General features: G+C 46.1%; 1 protein-coding gene across 11 annotated transcripts in view; it reads right to left on the bottom strand.

Moving 5' to 3' along the window:
* The window catches only part of hmbox1b (homeobox containing 1 b), a 50,464-nt gene that overhangs the window by 9,804 nt on the left and 23,793 nt on the right, over positions 1–16,867 (bottom strand). For all 11 annotated transcript variants that reach the window (XM_040017929.1, XM_040017930.1, XM_040017922.1 and 8 more), the window contains 5 exons: positions 7,117–7,202; positions 5,178–5,288; positions 1,636–1,789; positions 1,342–1,424; positions 872–967 (listed from right to left, as the gene is read on the bottom strand). In XM_040017929.1, coding sequence (XP_039873863.1) covers positions 872–967; positions 1,342–1,424; positions 1,636–1,789; positions 5,178–5,288; positions 7,117–7,202 — 530 coding nt within the window. The remainder of the gene's footprint in view (positions 1–871; positions 968–1,341; positions 1,425–1,635; positions 1,790–5,177; positions 5,289–7,116; positions 7,203–16,867) is intronic.

Genomic DNA, 16,867 nt, shown 5'->3' with positions numbered 1-16,867 from the left:
CCTACCTCTTTAAACTGTATTTATTATAACACTATTATTATAGTTGCAACAGCAAGCGAAGGCCCAGACAACAGATTACAAGTGGCTGACAAATATGTGACAGATCGAATTCACCGTTACACTGTTGAACAGCTGCCGTCACGCTAAGAAGGAAACGCGCCGTCTTCTAATTCCAAGGTTTTTCATATAAGGTCATAATGGAAATCAACCACAGAACTGCACACTAAGCCCCAAAGCAGAAGCAGCGTGCGAGTGCAGCCTTACTGCCTCCATCGTAACGAGGACGGTAAGCAGCAGCCAGGTGCTGATCAACAGCAGTGTGAGCACATCTATAAAAGCACAAGTGTTGTTAGTTTGCAAGTCTGGAGCATTCAGGCGACACAATGCCAATCAGGAAAGAAGCAACTGCTGCTGCCCATCATCAGTCCGACAGCCAAAGCTCGACCCACGCTGGGTCACACGGCGACCCCAGGGACGCCAGCGAACCTAGCCAATGACAGAAGAGTGAGGAAATAAAGTCAAGCTGCAGTGACCAAAGTCCAGACCTGATTAGAGCGGAAACCCCAATGAGCAGGAGGCTCATCCAAAGCTTCACTAAAGAAACCATACTACTAAAATCTCGCATCACTGATTAAAATGCTTCTGACAAAATGTGAAAAAGCTGAAACATCTGAAAGAATAAATAAACGCACTGATAAAAAATGTTTCTACTGCCGGCATATCTAAAGAACCCGAGTTTGGCTGGAGCAGTTTGAACGTCCTCCTCACTGCCAGCCCCCTGCAGAGGTCATGGCAGGTACCTGGTGAGCTGGCAGGGACACAGTAACACACATTTCATTAACAGTTTGTAATTTAAACAGAGCTACATTACCAATGTTGGCACGTCTCTTGATCTCTTTGCGACGATTGGCAAACCAGTTGTAAACTTTCAGAGAAGTGACCCTCTCCAGATCAGACAGCTTCTTCCCTGGAGGAAACATACAAACACAGCATCACCATATTTGAAACCTTTCATTTGGGATGAGGAAGAAGAAGAATACTCCGAGTGTGGCCACGTTTGGATACGACTTGTCTTGATGTTGTCATTTTATGCTTTAAGACATTTGTGTCAAATGTTGTCATAATTATGAATTACGGCTCAAAAGGAGCACATTCATAACGTCACGCCGTCCTCAAGTCCAAGTGACTGTTTGTGTCAATCGGAGCACAGATTTCACACGATGCATTTCACAGCTGCTTCAATATCTGCACCACGCAGACGCAGTTCTGTAGCCAGCAAACAAAGCCATCACTCATTACAGTTAACAAAACGTGTGTAGCTTCGTGCACCTGCTGGTTTACCTGGTTTCTGGATAACAGCATTGCAGGCGTTTGCTATCTCCTCCCTTTTGGCCTCATCTGGATACTGGTTGTCGTTGAAGTAGCTATAAATAGCACAAGAGTCACAGTGATTAAATTAATTTAACAAGGACGATGTCAACAAACTGGAGCGGCTGCTGTTTGTCGTGCACGCGGTGCAGCTGAGTGCATGCGAGGCTTTGCTGGCTGCACCGTTTGACTCCTGGAGGAAATAAGAGCGACGTTATGAAGCGCTCCTACCATCTATCATCTCTGCACACTTCCTCTGGACCTCACCTCTCCATCACAGCCAGGCACTCTTTTCTCCAAGTGAAGCGGCTTCCCCGACGCAGGCGGAAGGTGCCGGGGGCGGTGGTGAGGGGGGGCGGGGTTTGCCTCCACTCCATTTCCTCCAGAGGTAACGGAGCTGGTCGCATGTTCAGAGTGGCACCTGCAGCAGGAGGATTACTCAGAGTCAACAAGTCTGTAGGTGTCGCTGTGGTTTGGAAGCACAAGTGACAGAAGGACAGAGCAGCAGCGCAGAGATGTGATGGCGCGAGGACCGTGGTCGCTCTGGCAGCCAGAGCCCCGAGTCCTTCGTGAAAAACATCGTCTTTTGTTAATCTCACGAGTTATGCTGATAACTAGTTATGCTGAGGACACCAAACTCACGTCAGCTCAGGTAACGATCGCAGCAGAAAAGAAACCGAGCGAGCTCTCTTGTAAACCTCGCGACGTTACACTCAAAGCTCGGACATTTAACAAGGCCGAACCGGATCACCTGGCCGGTGCCGGTTTATCAGAAAGCCGTGAACGAGGAGTCAGTTTTCTCTGCAGCAGCGATGCAGGTGCGTGCGTGGGGGGGTGCTGGGCTCGGTCGGGCTCAGTCTGGCCATAAATAGCTTGGAGCAGTTTCCAGAGCTGATGGTGTTGGCGGGGCTCCACCGAGGAACATGCTGCAGAGAACAAGGCGTGGGACGTCTGCTGCCTGGCTATAGGGCGGTACAGAAAACACACGCCGGATCTGAAGGAAGCGCCGGCCTCTCGTTTCGCCTGTTAACCCTTTACAGTGTGGAGTCAGGATGACTGTGCACACAGCAGCAAACCCAAAGTTACTTGATAACAGCAAATAGTTTTTTCCTCTTCAGTTTGGGACAGTTACTCGCTGTTACAACAGGCTTCCAATCCAAGACATCGTGACAGTCAAACACCTGGATAATTTAAGATGACCTCACTGAAGGTCAAGAGCTAAGAGGTAAATCCTAAATCTTTAGATAATTTGGAAACATTTTTGGTGTAGTAGTGTGACGTAGCGGCTCAGACTGTTCCTGGGCTCCTGTTGAGTCTCACTGGCCCACACGAATGTTGATTATTTTAATCAGGGCTTTTCCTAAACACAAATATCTGGTGCTTCTCTTGCAGGTTTTAGCCAATGGAAACTTGTCGCCACTGTACTTCCTGTGATTTGCACCCATACAGTTTATACAAGAGAGCTAAGGCGCATTACATTAGCTGATCATGTTGTGCTCCACTATTTTGTCCACACAAAAACAAAAACGACCAAAAAGCTTTAAAATGTGGAGTCCAACACCACGTTAGCTCATCTTCTGTATCATCTACAGTGCTGTCATCACTGATTCTGGGCTCAACTCAAATTATGCTGTTTAACATCAAACAGATAACGGCGATCGTGGGCCCCATTAACTGGTGAAGCAGCTAGGGGGAAGTTAGCTAGCTTATAATAATTTACCAATCAAATCAGCCTGTTTTATGCTGTAGGACAGCCAACGCACGCCGGCTGACTGCTCTATATTTTACAAAGGAGTACATCAAAGTCTAATAAAGGTCACTGAAAAAGGTCTAGCCTGGATCAAGTGAAGCAAACAGAGCAAACGCAGCACAGCTGTGAAAGATAACACGCGGCAAACTAAATGTTCAGACTTCAGTAAATATGTGAAAAATTAAAATGAAGTAAAAAGTCAGAACTTTGCCTCTAAATACATTTCTAGATTTCTACCGTTGTCGTTCTGCTGACAGCCACATTTCTCTAAAACAAACGTCATTGGTTCCAACATTTCTTTATGTAACACAATAAAGTCACATCTTTAACTGCTGCTAAGCTCTAAGTGAGTAGATTCCATAATATAGTGATCAAAACACTATGATATGGAAGAAGTGACAGCGTCATCAGTTAGGACGACACAGGAAACCTTCATGCCTCTCGTACTGCAGTCCTACCTTGAATCTGATGCTACACAGCTACAAGTTACTCGAGTTGGATGCAGATTCTTACTTTCCTAGTTGATCACCGGGTCACTTCCTGTAGTCCCTTCTTGTTGGAGCTCTTCTTCCAGTTTTCTTAGAGCACCTCCAAGTTTTCAAACTGTTTTTGTTAACATTTAACATTTCTGCAAATACCAGAAGATGTTCACTACTTTATTATCACAGCAACATTTAACAGTGGAGGCAGCGAGTTTTCTTTGCCTCCATGCTGAGCTCAGAGAGGCAAACTCTGCTGCTATCTTCACATCTTTGCTGTTGGGACCGACTCATGAAACAAGCTTTGAAGAAAGCAATTAACTGGGACATATGTTGGGAGACATTTGTCCACATAAATACACATACCTTTTGTTCCCATTAGCACTGGCAACAACTGTGGGAACCCAGGCTAATTTGTAGCTCTGCTTAAAGCCACGAGGCCGAAACTGTTTTTTCAACACTTTAAACGAGGTTGTCAAACGTAAATAAGCTGAGGGCCACTCTGCTGTTCTACTGCAAAACAGAAAGCAGTGTTTGTGTTTTTAAACTTCAAATATTGTAAAACAAACAAACGTGAACACAGATTTGAACTAAGTGAAGCCTTTCATCGAACGACCAAAGTAACCCACGTAGCAGCACTTCTGCTCCCACCGTGTTCATATACGCAGACAGAAGTGTACACAGTAGTGAGCGAGTAGGGGTGACGTGGGCCACAAGTGGCCCCCAGGCCGCGAGTTTGAGACCCCTGTTTTCAGTAAAGAGATTTGTTCTTGTTCAATGGTTTTTACGTTTTAAACAGGAAAGGTGCACCTCAGGACTTCTCACCAAGATTGACACTATGGCTTCATCAGCAACAGAAAACTTTGGCCCCTCCCACCTTGTCCCACCAATCAAAGCCAAATGGAGACCTCAGACTAGAGTGGTGGCGGTGAACCGACCTCCAGTGCAATGACCGAACAGCTTGTAACAATGCAGCGATGTCACGTGACCACTTTACAATAACTTAGGCAGAAGGCGACGACGGGGCATCCACACTGATGCGGAGCTCACTGCGAGGTTTCTTCTTCCATCTTCATTCTGCTTTGCCGCTCTGCTGCCTTCTGAGTGAAGGATGCTCAGGACAAAACAATTATTTATTCATTTCCTAGTCGGCTGCTCCTCCCCGACTCTCATCAACTTAGGCTGTGTTTGTGCTGACTCTACTCTGCTCTCCTCGTTTCTTACCTCGGTGGAGGTGAAACAGCCTTTCCGTTTGCTTTGATCCTTCATAACTGCTGCAGAAATGACAAATTAACAAGACAGTGTGCTGCTAAGCAACAGCCGCAGTCAAATGTGCCATTCGTGTACGTGTGCATCGCTAAGACGGACGTTTTCGAGATTCGGTTGGCGCAAAAGATTCAAAGCATGTGACTAGCAGATCTTATACGGAGGGGAGATCGTCTCCGATTTGCTTCCACTGAGCGACACACACAAACTGCAGGGTCACGCCTTCCCCCACTATCACGTACTCTCAACTGCCAACTGTCGAATGAGGGCAAAGCGCCAAAACATATTGTGCCAGTTAATCAAGCCAGATGTACCTGGTGTGGTTTTCTCCAGCGTGTACCAGCGGTAGAAAGCCCTCTTCTTCTGCTCGCTCAGGTCTGAGCCGTGCTGCAGCAGCCAATGGGAGATCCTGCTCTGACTGATGCCTGGAAAGCAGCCACACATCAAATTACATCACAGTGGTTTTTGCACAGAGAACAAAGTGTAGACAAGCACTGGAAGAGTTCAACAGACACAGAGCAGAATAGGAAAAGGACCACACGGCGTTTCCTCTCACATAAGTTCAGACTTTCTGTCTTCCTCCATCACTTATCAGTCAAACGCTGCTGGACGCTGGATCTGAGTTTGAGCTGTACGACTTTTTAAATGCCACGGTTTCTGGCCTGATTTTGCAGCACCTGTTTGGTTATTGAGTAATGTTAGTTACATTCCTTTGTGTGACTTTAATACCTGCAGAAAAACAAAAACAACAAACCCACAATGTGTGCAACAGCACAGGGGTGTTCTTCTACGGGTCAACTGTAATACAGAGTTCAGAATTATACAGGTGACTTGTTGGTAACAAAGCAGCCTTTCTTTGCACTCCACCTTAAACCTGTCCTGAGAACAACTGGCCCAAGCTTCGCCCGTACAGCCTCAGCTCGCCTCAGCTCGCCTCATGTCAGAGCACCGACTGGCCTTCAGCTGCCTCTGCTCAATATGAAGCGTCATGCTGTTTTTGGGGACAAACGTGATTTTAAAACCCTTTGTGTGGCGCCTTTTGCACCACGTGTTGTGAAACGTGTGGTGCAAAAGTTCTGTTTCCCGTTTGCATCACACTTTTCAAGTTTTACTACTGCTCAGCTTTTAGTTAGTGAACACAGGCACCCGCGTGTCTTCAATGCAAACTGATCACAAACTAGGCCTGTGACACTGGGCCTTTAGTAATTTGGTCCGTGGGCATGTAAACACTGCCCCGGTCAGTTTACACACTCCTGTGCTGCGCTTCAGTGTCGGCCGAGCGTTTTGGCAAAACCACGATCCAGCTGCGGTTCCGGTCGTGTGGTAGGAACCACGACCGGAACCGCAGAATGAACTTTTTATTTGTAGTGTGAACGTGATACGACCTCGATCTGAGGTGGAAATTTAAGTTCCTTCCCGTAGTCTTGTATCCTTTACATTTTGGGATGCCAAAGGGTGGACGTGCAAAGTTCTGGCTCGCAGCCATGAAATTAATGTAAAATTCTCCATGTTCTCCACCAACCCAGAACACCTTCCTCCTATATTCACTTTGTTTCTCAGGCACATCTGGCCAATAAGAGGACTAAATATTCTCACGTGTTGATGAGTTCACAAACATTTTCCTGTGTAAGGAGAAACCAAACCATGGGTGTGAAAAGGCCCTCGCTCTCCTTCCAGCTGCAGCTAAACAGCTGTGTGCAGGCTCAGGATCCACAAGCTTCTGATGCTGCGCTCAGACTCCAGCTCCACTGCACAGCAGCACTGCAGGGTCACCACTGAGATCCTGCAGCAGGTGCAAATCTGGTTCATGCACTGAACTCAGGACAACGACTGCTGAACAAGACGTTCAGTTCATGTGGAGGATGAGAGGAAGCGTATCATACTGCTCAGTGAGCACTCGGGGAAAACTTTCAAAGAAGAAACCGACGAACAGACTCGCTTCATAATGAATTCAAGAACACCCCGCCAATCTGTGAGAAACAGCTCGACGTGTAAAAATGATCTCGTGTTGTTATGTGTGAGATGATGCAGACACACAAAAAAAGGTCCACTGACAGATGCGTGAAATCAGGCGCTTTGTCAGTGTTTAGGGGGCAGCCCAAGTCTACGATGTCTTCGGGGTCAGGACACAAGCTTTTCACAATAACACAAAGTTCCTCAAACGCCAATGTCAAAAGTGAGGAGGAGCGAACGTGGCATGGCAACAGGAAACGGCTGATGCGAGTGACGTGGCTGAGTGTGTCAGCTACTAACCGGTAACTTGTGCCACCACTGCCTGAGAGATCCTCCTGTTCCCCAGGAAGGCTTTGATCTCCTCTTTCACCAGACTGCTGTCCCTCCTGCAAACAGAGCACACAGAGATCTTCATAACCTGCAGCTCGACACAGGTGGCAGAAATGCAAAGAAAACAGCTTCATTACTACACATTTGGGAAGCTGGGGCAACGTCTGGCTGCTAGACAGCTGTAAAAATATATGAAGTGAATTACAGCTTTCATTGTTGTGCCATTACACAGGCAACCTGCTGCATAATTACCCAGCTTAAAAGGGCAAATGCATACATGTTTAATGCGTTTGTCACCAATTCATTCTCATTTGGAAAAAGCCATTCGTCTGGTTTTCTGCACAATAACACGTTCATGATGATTCGATGTGTTTCTTTATTGCCCCTATTCACGGCCAACCTACGAAACCGCAGCTCCTCTTTGCTCTGGCCTGCACGTCGACAGCATGTACCGTGGCTTCCCCTCTTTTATAGCTCCCACGTAATCAGCATTGCATTTCAGACGAACATGAAGGCAGCGGCTCTAAGAGCCGAGCCGCAATCCAGTAATCTATATTTTCAAAATGCATTTAAAAGGGCATGTTTCCGCTATCTGACTTCACAGCAGCAGGAAAATAAATAAATATATATAAAGCATGCAGAGACTCGCAGGAACGCAGGATGTGCAGTCACAGTGTACCCACCCTGCTTTCTGGCATCAAGCCCATTCCCCTCCCACACACACACACACACACACACACGGACGCACACGGACACACACACACACACACACACACGGACGCACACGGACACACACACACACACACACACGGACGCACACGGACGCACACACACACACACACACGGACACACACACACACACGGACGCACACAGACGCACACGGACACACACACACACACACGCGGACACACACACGGACGCACACACACACACGGACGCACACACGCGCACACACACACACACACACGGACACACACACACAGACGCACACACACACAGACGCACACACACACAGACGCACACACACACACACACACGGACACACACACGGACGCACACACGGACGCACACACGGACGCACACACACACGGACGCACACACACACGGACGCACACACACGGACGCACACACACACGGACACACACACACGGACACACACACACACACACGGACACACACGGACGCACACACGGACGCACACGGACGCACGCACACACGGACGCACACACGGACGCACACGGACACACACACACACACACACACGCGGACGCACACGGACGCACACACACACACACACACACACACACACACACACACACACACACTCTGTCTCAGCTTCATTCCCGTCTAGCACAGACTGAACACGTGTCTGAATCTGAACGTGCATTCAGGTTTTTTACACGACAGCGTTTCCAGCAGGCGCCCTCCCTGCCCCCCCCCCCCCCACCCCATACAATCACAGCAGCCTTTGAACCAGCCGCTATCCCAGGCTCACACAGTCAAAATGGAAATCGCATCAAAGTCCTAAGCACTCTGTTTGGCATATTTGTGAAATGAAAATGCGTCACGACTCTTTGACATCCAGCATCAATATCATCCACGCCAGCCTCTCACGGCGCGGGCTAAAATTAGAGCCTGAAGAAAAAACGCTGCTTGTATCGACACCAGTGAATCAATGTAGCACGAGCTGCTGTACAAGCTACGAGACTGGGGAGGGGGAGGAGAGGGGGGATGTTTTGGGTGCCAACTCAAAGGCCAAACTCCTGCAGAGAAGCAAGTGTGCACTTTGAAAGTGAGAAAAAAGGGAAAGGGCACCGCGGACCGCGGACAGGCTGAGACCTCGTGTCACGCCCCCGCAGCCCTGCCGAGCGAGAAGCTGGAGAGCCCTGCAGCAGACGAGGGCTTTTGAACGCTACTTAACTTCTCGGTCGTTCTAAAAAGGACGCGTAATCTAATGCAGAGGCAGCGCGAGTGAGCAGCGGGCCGGTCGGCGCTGACGACGGAGCCTATTCTTACTCGTACAGTTCACACAGGGCAGCTGAAGGCAGCGGGACAGCACAGCAGTAGGAGGAGACAGCGCATGTGTGAAGTGCTTAGAGGAGGAAGAGACGAGGCGCTAACACGCACACTTTAATAGATTATGAACACTTTACCTGTCAATGGGCCTGAAAAACTTCTGAGCCTCTGCTCTCAAAACCTAATCAAGCTGAATGTTACTAAATGCAGTTTCATGTAATGTTTCCAGAGGTGCACAACACAAAGCTTGTTCTCTCTTCCCTCTTACAGGAGATCAGCTTGAACTCGAGCGGTTCCCTTTTCTGACGATACGCATCGTCCCGACAAAAGTGCCTCTGTGCCGGCTCGGGTTGCTCTGAAGCCTCACAGGACGCACGTCTTTGTGGGCGACGCAGGGAACGAGCCAAAACTCTCATCCATCACGTGCTCTGCTCCTAAGGAGAGACCAGAACGCCGCCGTCTCTTTATTAAAACCGGATCTCTTTAGTCCCCATCTTCATAGTAAGAATCTGGCAACAGATCTGCATTTGTGTCGCAGCTGAACTGCAGACAGGGCGCGCTGCTACAGCAAAACATTTCCTCAAGTCAGATGTCAAAGTGACGGGAGCTGGAAAGGCAAGTTTCACGACAGCAGAGCAAATGCCCGAGTCAGGGAGGTCATTTAGATGGGACTAAACTGCAAAGTTTCACGGTCTGCGTTAACCCCGGCAGGCTAGGCTGCATGAAGACAAGCGCAGCACTCTCATATTCAAGCTGGGGAAAGATGCAGAGATGGGTTGGCTCAGAAAAAGTAAAAAGTCCAAATATGACTGGCTCTTGTTTCCCAGGGCAGCCTTTGAAATGCTGGGGATTAACGAGGAGGACAACAACTTTGGTGTATGTGATGCAGCTACAACATTTCCACTTCCTCTGTGCTGGAACGAACAGCACTGCCAGATAATGTAGGGCACATGCAGCAGTCGTGATGACGCAGCTGCTGCTGCTTTCACTGTGTGTGTGAGATGATCACAAAATGGGTCCCCGAACAGATCTGGAGTACGTCGGCAGGTTTGTCTGTCAGTCTGTGAGCGACAGACTTTGTCAACAGGGCGACGTCACGTGAAAAGCCCCAGAAATAGAAGGGCCCACGGTGCCTGGGCCCATCCACCCGTCACAGCCCCGTCCAACACGCTTCTTAGTACATGTGTAACGGTCTATATGCTGCATCTCTGTGAGACAAGCGCATAACGTCCAGGATTCGTCCAGGGACCACTGGTCTGTAACTGTGCTGTTACAGTGGTGCATGCTCATACTGAACGTGGTATGAAAACGTAATCTCTGTAAGCAAAACGCTCAGCCTTCAGACTAAACCACCTTTGACTCGGTGAGATCAGATACAACAGCCCCGGTGCACGAGACAGATCGTGCAGCATGAAGAATCATTAGTGTTACGGATGCAAACAGAAACGGTTTTTGCATCAAATGCGAGAGAACGAGGAGCTGCTGTCTGTGCCGTCCATTTTTCAGACGATTGCGTAAAACTTTAGCTTCACTTTTGAAATTTCAGGTTCCTGAAATCATATCAGACATTTGGCCCAAAAACATTTCTAGATAATGCTGCTCGCAAATACTTCAGACTTCACCATGAAGACATTTTGTATGAACAAACTGTAAAATAAGAGTAGATGTCGATGTAGTAGATGAGACACATGAACTGCTGTCTCTGCCCTCTCCGCCTCCATTTTTCTAAAATCTCCAAGTGAAGGTAAATTTGTGTAACGAGATTTTTTTAAGAACATTTTTAATTCTGGTAACGGATATTTGAAATCTTTGAACATGAATCCTTTTCCTAGAAAGCAAGAAGCACATGGAAACCGTGTACAAGGCTTTTTGTGTGTGCAGTTTCCAGTGCATAGACACATCCAGATAGCTTTAACCCTTCGAGGCCTATCGAAGCGTGCACGCTCCGTTTTGCACAACTATTTTTAAATGCCGGTAGAATTGCAACCACATAAGCTAGCGCAATATTTCTTTTGCATTTGAAATATGAGGAGTTATATGCATTCAGCCTGTCCCAGGCCGCAGTTTTTATGGCTTTGCAAAAATCGCGTAAAAAGTGCCGGCAACAACGAAAACATGATATTCCAGAAACTTTGCTGATCTGATCAGCTGTTTACGGCACTTTAACGTCAGCTCGAACTATCGCATGTCCGCCATGTTTGACTTTTTGCCTTTCTGTTTCTGGGATTCTTAGAACTTAAACTGCAAATCGTTTTTTTTAATGCTGTTTTTTGCAAATTGTGCACAATAATATTTATTTTTGTTTCTCCTTGGTGTATCTAAAAGTGAAACCATGAAGATGCTCAAAATAAATTTCCTGTGGTTGGAAACTATTTTGTGCAACTTTTCTGCATTTACAGTTTTGAGGGATCTACCTGTGAAATTACTGTAATTGGAAATATGTGTAAAAAACAAAAACGATTTTACATTTTTTGTTAGTTTGTTGCACTTTTTAGCAATTTATGTAGTTACTGTGAACGTAATGCATACATATTATTACAATTTGGGATATAACAGTTGTACTGATGTAACGCAACTTGAAATGTTCCCAGAAATGGCACTACAGCAGGCTCGCAAAATTTCAAATTCCCTGGTAGCCCTTCGGGCAGGGACTCTTCAGTTTTTGGTAGCCCAAAATAAATTTAAGTAGCCCGAATAAAAAAAGAGAGCAATTTTTTGATTGATGTTTTGTTTCCTGTTTTGTTTCCTTTACAATATTATACATTAAAGTATAATATTGTAACGGAAACAAAACATTACTCAAAAAAATTGTTGAAACACAAATTACAACATTGTATAAAAATTACAATCATCAACTCAAACACTTGGTTCTAATTGAACAGACATTTCTATGAACTTGTAAGAACTGTGTAGGACATGAATCAGTCTGTGTCAGAGCCTGAATCTGAAATTTCCACTGAAGTCACGGGTAAGAGACAAGTGGAACCAAGATCGAGGCCGTTTGCTGTTTGAAGTTTGCAAAGACTGCTAAATTGTGCCAGTGGTAGTTCACTCTTTGCAACATAGTACGCTGTTTTAAACTGATTTTCAGGTTTATTTTTAGTATGTTATTTGCAATTGGTGTTTGTTCTGGGAAAGATATTGCAGACTGAGCAATAATGCATTTCTTGCGTTTCTTGCATTTCTCATGGGTTCTAATGGGGGCCTTTCTTAAAATGACTGGTCCCAGTAACAAAGGCGCTTGTCGACTCAAAAATCGAGGGAAAACCAACAACACACCCGGCAGAACATTATGTTATTTACACGGGTGCACATAAGTGGTCCGCATGTGCGCATTCGCTGTCAAAATAAAAAACGCGCACCAGATAATAAGTTGCAGCGCGCGTTTGCGTCCATATTAAATCCACTGTTTTTGTCCACTAGAGTGGGATTTTCACGGCACATTCTGCACCACATCTCTGTGCGTTCATCATTTGTTTGAAGCCAGCTCACCTCCTGCAACCACTTTTCCGAGAATACGTGCTTCTTTTGTGGTTCGGACTCCTTCTGACATTTCTTTGGAGGTGGAGGAACATCACAGTAATTGCTTAAAGGAGCTTCTTCGACATCTTTAAGAGTTCTAAACAAATGTCTGTCCTCCTCCAGAAAATCTTATGTACACAAACACGCGTTGCAACTTCTTATCTTGTGTGTGTTTTTTATTTTGACAGCGAATGCGCACCTGCGGACCACTTATGTGCAGCCCTGGTTATTTAGCTCGTCATATTGCAGCCACAGAAATTCTTTTGTCCATGAAACCATAAAGCTGCACTTTCTTTTTGCCTTATAGTCTGATTTGTCATAACTTCTCCGTTTTGTGGTAAGCTTTTCTTTGGCTGTCACTTCTTCACCCTGACCTGTCTTATTTGGCTCAGCAGAACTAAAATATATATCCTGCTGCTTTTACACACGCACTCACATAAGCTCAGCGATTCTCTGCGCGATCAACCTCTCACATGTTTAAGCTTGCTGCGGGAGATTTCACTTGTCATGTTTGCATAGTAAGCTAACGATTGATAAGACGATGTCAGAGGAATTGGTGCACAAATTATCATCACTCACAGATCAGTGCTGTCGCTCTCTATACACAGTTCACGCGATTGCAAAGTGAAAGCAAAAAAACAAGCGCAAATTCAAACGCGACTTCAATATGTCACATATTGACAGTGGCTCACCGATGCCAATGACATAATTACCCAGCTACATTTCTGAAAGAATGCAAAAGCATTGACATATATTTTTCCTTCCTACGACAGGCCGACGGGCAGGGAAGAGACAGATTTAGGTAGCCCGACTGGAAAAATCGCTAGCCCCGGGACGTCGGGCTAGCGATTTTGCGAGCCCTGCACTACAGCATGTAAAAATATAAAGATAAGCTCTGGCAGACTTGGGTCTATGGTGGGCTTTAAAGGGTTTGTGTTTGAATATATGTAACCTACAGCCTGGGTTTTTATTTTTAACCATAAAGGAGAAAAGGCTCTGCACCTCACTGGCCTTCTATCCTTATCAATAAAAAAATCATTTGATTTATTTCCCAGCTAACATCAGCGCAGAGGCAGAAGAAAAGTCTGTTTATGTGTCAGCGCGATTCCATAAAGGCGACCGCGGTGAGGAGCGCACACCGAGGAGGGAACGATGCGAGGACACAGGGAGCACCAGTCCTGGCAGTGAATGCCTCGTCTCCATATACTTCTACTTTCCTTCACTGTGAGATCCGCCCAACCTTTTTCTCCCTGTCATTTCATCTTTTCAGTGACAGCGAGCAGCGATGTGCAAACAGCCGACACAGTGTAAAAGAGACTCTTTCAAACACATACGACCTTAAAAAAAAAAAAAAAGAAAAGAAAAAAAGAACGCCATCGTCAACCCCTCAAGGTCAGTTATTACTTTAGTAAAGAAGATAAACAGACGATGAACTGACTTGGTCACTGACAAATATAGAGCTCAATACAAAAATAGAGCTGAAGACAAACTAGGAAACACACTAGTGTGCACAATCAGGTGTGGAGATGTGTGAAAATGACTGCCAAGACCACAAACTCAACTCTCAGACTGCTTACTGGCACGAGGCTGCCAAAGAGGTTTTGGAGTCCACGCTTACGGCCGTTTAGCACCTGGCCATCATCCCAGACAAACTCGTGGCTTTAGATGAATGCCGCCTAGGGCGGGGCTATATCATACCGTTCACGGTAATACCGGTGTAATGTTGGGCAGCGATAGGAAAATGAAATATGGCGATAGAAAATGGGTAAAACGCGCATGCGCAGCGCCTATGTTTACATACGCACATGGCGGCGACGGAGAACGAGAAGAGCGAAAGTGGATCGTTGAATGAAACGATGAACCAGAACTGGTTTGTAAAAATGCTGCAGCTTCACTGGTGTGGAACTGGTTTAGCTTTCGTCCGTCAGATACACAACAAAGCACTATTTTTGGTAGCGCATGCTAGCGGGCCGTCGTTATTACCGTGTTGTTTGGAAAATACGGCGCACTTAAAATCAATCCTTTGATTTTTCTGAAAGTCGACAGAGCCCCTTATAATCCCGTGTGCCTTATGTATGAACTCTGGTTGTGTTTACTGACCTCGAAACGAGTTTATGTGCACGGCGCTCGAAAATCTGTCAGATGTTTCAGTACGATTTTGCTGAGCCACGAAGCCGCACCGCTTGATGGATTGTCGGAGCGTTACGGCTATCGTAGGCGGAGCCTCGCGGAGTGATACGTACTGTGCTTCAACATAATATTACCGTACTGTGTGTGTGTAACCTCTTTTTAAGTTTTGTGGATGTTATACATGGTTATGCTGAGGATATGTCGGCCAGTTTCCACTGGAAATGCCTTTTGGTTAAACTGTCAGCGAGGAGTTTGCATTTGCACTGTTACATTTTATATAACTTTAATGCAAAAATCAGCTGCTTGTTTAAGTGAAAATACATTGATGGTTTTTTGCACTAATAAAGTTGAGGAGTTGTAAAGTATTTTGTCTCTTGTCAATTATATCGTCAGTTTTATCGTTATCACAAATTTTCAAATGTATATCGTGATAAATATTTTTGGTCATATCGCCCTGCTCTAATGCCGCCTTAAAGCGCCGCTGGCAGAAAGGCCACCACGCAGGAACGGGTGCAGCCACACAGTCAGATTAAGGACGCTGTGACTGCAAAAGTCTACAACACAAACTGGAGAAAATGACGCGTTTGTCTATATGACTTAAACTCCTTACACACGTCACTGGATGAGCCCATTACTGTGAAACCGTGCCGTTAACCCTGTTTTACCCTCTTATTTGTGCCATTACAGACAACCCTCCCACACCTGTGGGCCAAACGAGGCACAGCTCCCCACTGTGGGAAGTTACCTCCATCTATCAGCAGAAAACATCCTTCTAAGTGAAACCAAGGTTTTTTAAAGAGTGTATAACACGTGTTATAGTGGAGTGTGGACAACTCTGCCACCTCAGACTAACTGTTATGTTTGGGTGTCTCAGGAATCGACAGCACAAGTTGCTAAAATAAGCTTTTGATAGTGAAATTCAACTTTTTGTTAGCTGCATGTTAGATCCATACTGTAGAGCCCCTGATTTCCCCTCAACTGGGCATCATCATCACAATATGATATAAGAGGTACAGAAAGTTAAAGGGGAAAAGCCCTCAAGCTTTATGGACAGGACAGTCGTCTCCACAGTGCTTTTGTTGTCGTCCTGACCATTCAAACAAGCCACACTCGCACAGGGCTCTAATCTAAACACTTACACACTCTCTCCATCTCAAGTCCACACCTACGGCCAATTTTAGAATTACCAATTAACTCTGGGCTGCAGGAGGAAACCAGAGCAGCCACACATGCAGACTCTCCACAGGAAGGACCCAGGCAGCTTTAAACCCACTGCTGAACTGCTGTGTGTTCACTCAAATGAGCTTTGTACAAATAAACAAGCTAAATAGATTCCTAAAGCTTTGGTCAATCAGTAACACTACGAGCTCACTAATGAGCTCATCGGTGCGCACATCCCGACGTCCCACTGGTAAAAGTCAAGTGACAAAGTGGGATAAACCTCAGAATGAAGATCACAAATGACTCCCTGAGAAGATGAACCAACCTTGCACTTGCTGCTGTTTCAGACTTCGAGGTGTATCGATCAGCCAAGCCAGAAAATTCCCTCCACGTGCATCCAGCTGAGCACTTGCATCCAGATACGTTTGCAATACTTTCTTCAGTGTCCAATCTTGTTCCTCTCACACAAATTTGGATCCAAATCACAATCACCTCCAAAGGTTTTTATCTAAATCTGCCCGTAACTTTTTGCTAGTGCCTTCTTGCTGTGAAGCAAGAATCATTTCATCACTGTTCAGTAACATCACCTACAGACAGGCTTCCCAAAGCCATTTTATGCAACATGAAGCTAAATGCAACAGCACGGATATTACATTTAGAGCCCCCAGGTCATGAACACAAATGAACATGAGATATCTACAGCTTCATGTATAGTTCTAGCAGCAGCTGCACACAATGAAGCTTCAACTGAAGTTCCTGCTAACCTCGCCTTACCAGCTTTACTGGTGATAAAAAGCAATCCCCCAACCTAGTGACGGCTGCAACCTTTAAGAACAAAACAACAGGAAAACAAGCATCGAGTTGTAGAAACAGTTTCAGTGTCGTCCGTGT

The sequence above is a fragment of the Simochromis diagramma genome, unplaced genomic scaffold (assembly GCF_900408965.1).
Source record: "Simochromis diagramma unplaced genomic scaffold, fSimDia1.1 OVJJ01000802.1, whole genome shotgun sequence".
NCBI classification, from domain to species: domain Eukaryota; kingdom Metazoa; phylum Chordata; class Actinopteri; order Cichliformes; family Cichlidae; genus Simochromis; species Simochromis diagramma.
Note: the sequence above shows the minus strand (reverse complement) of the source record. Positions and strands in the feature narration are given on the sequence as shown.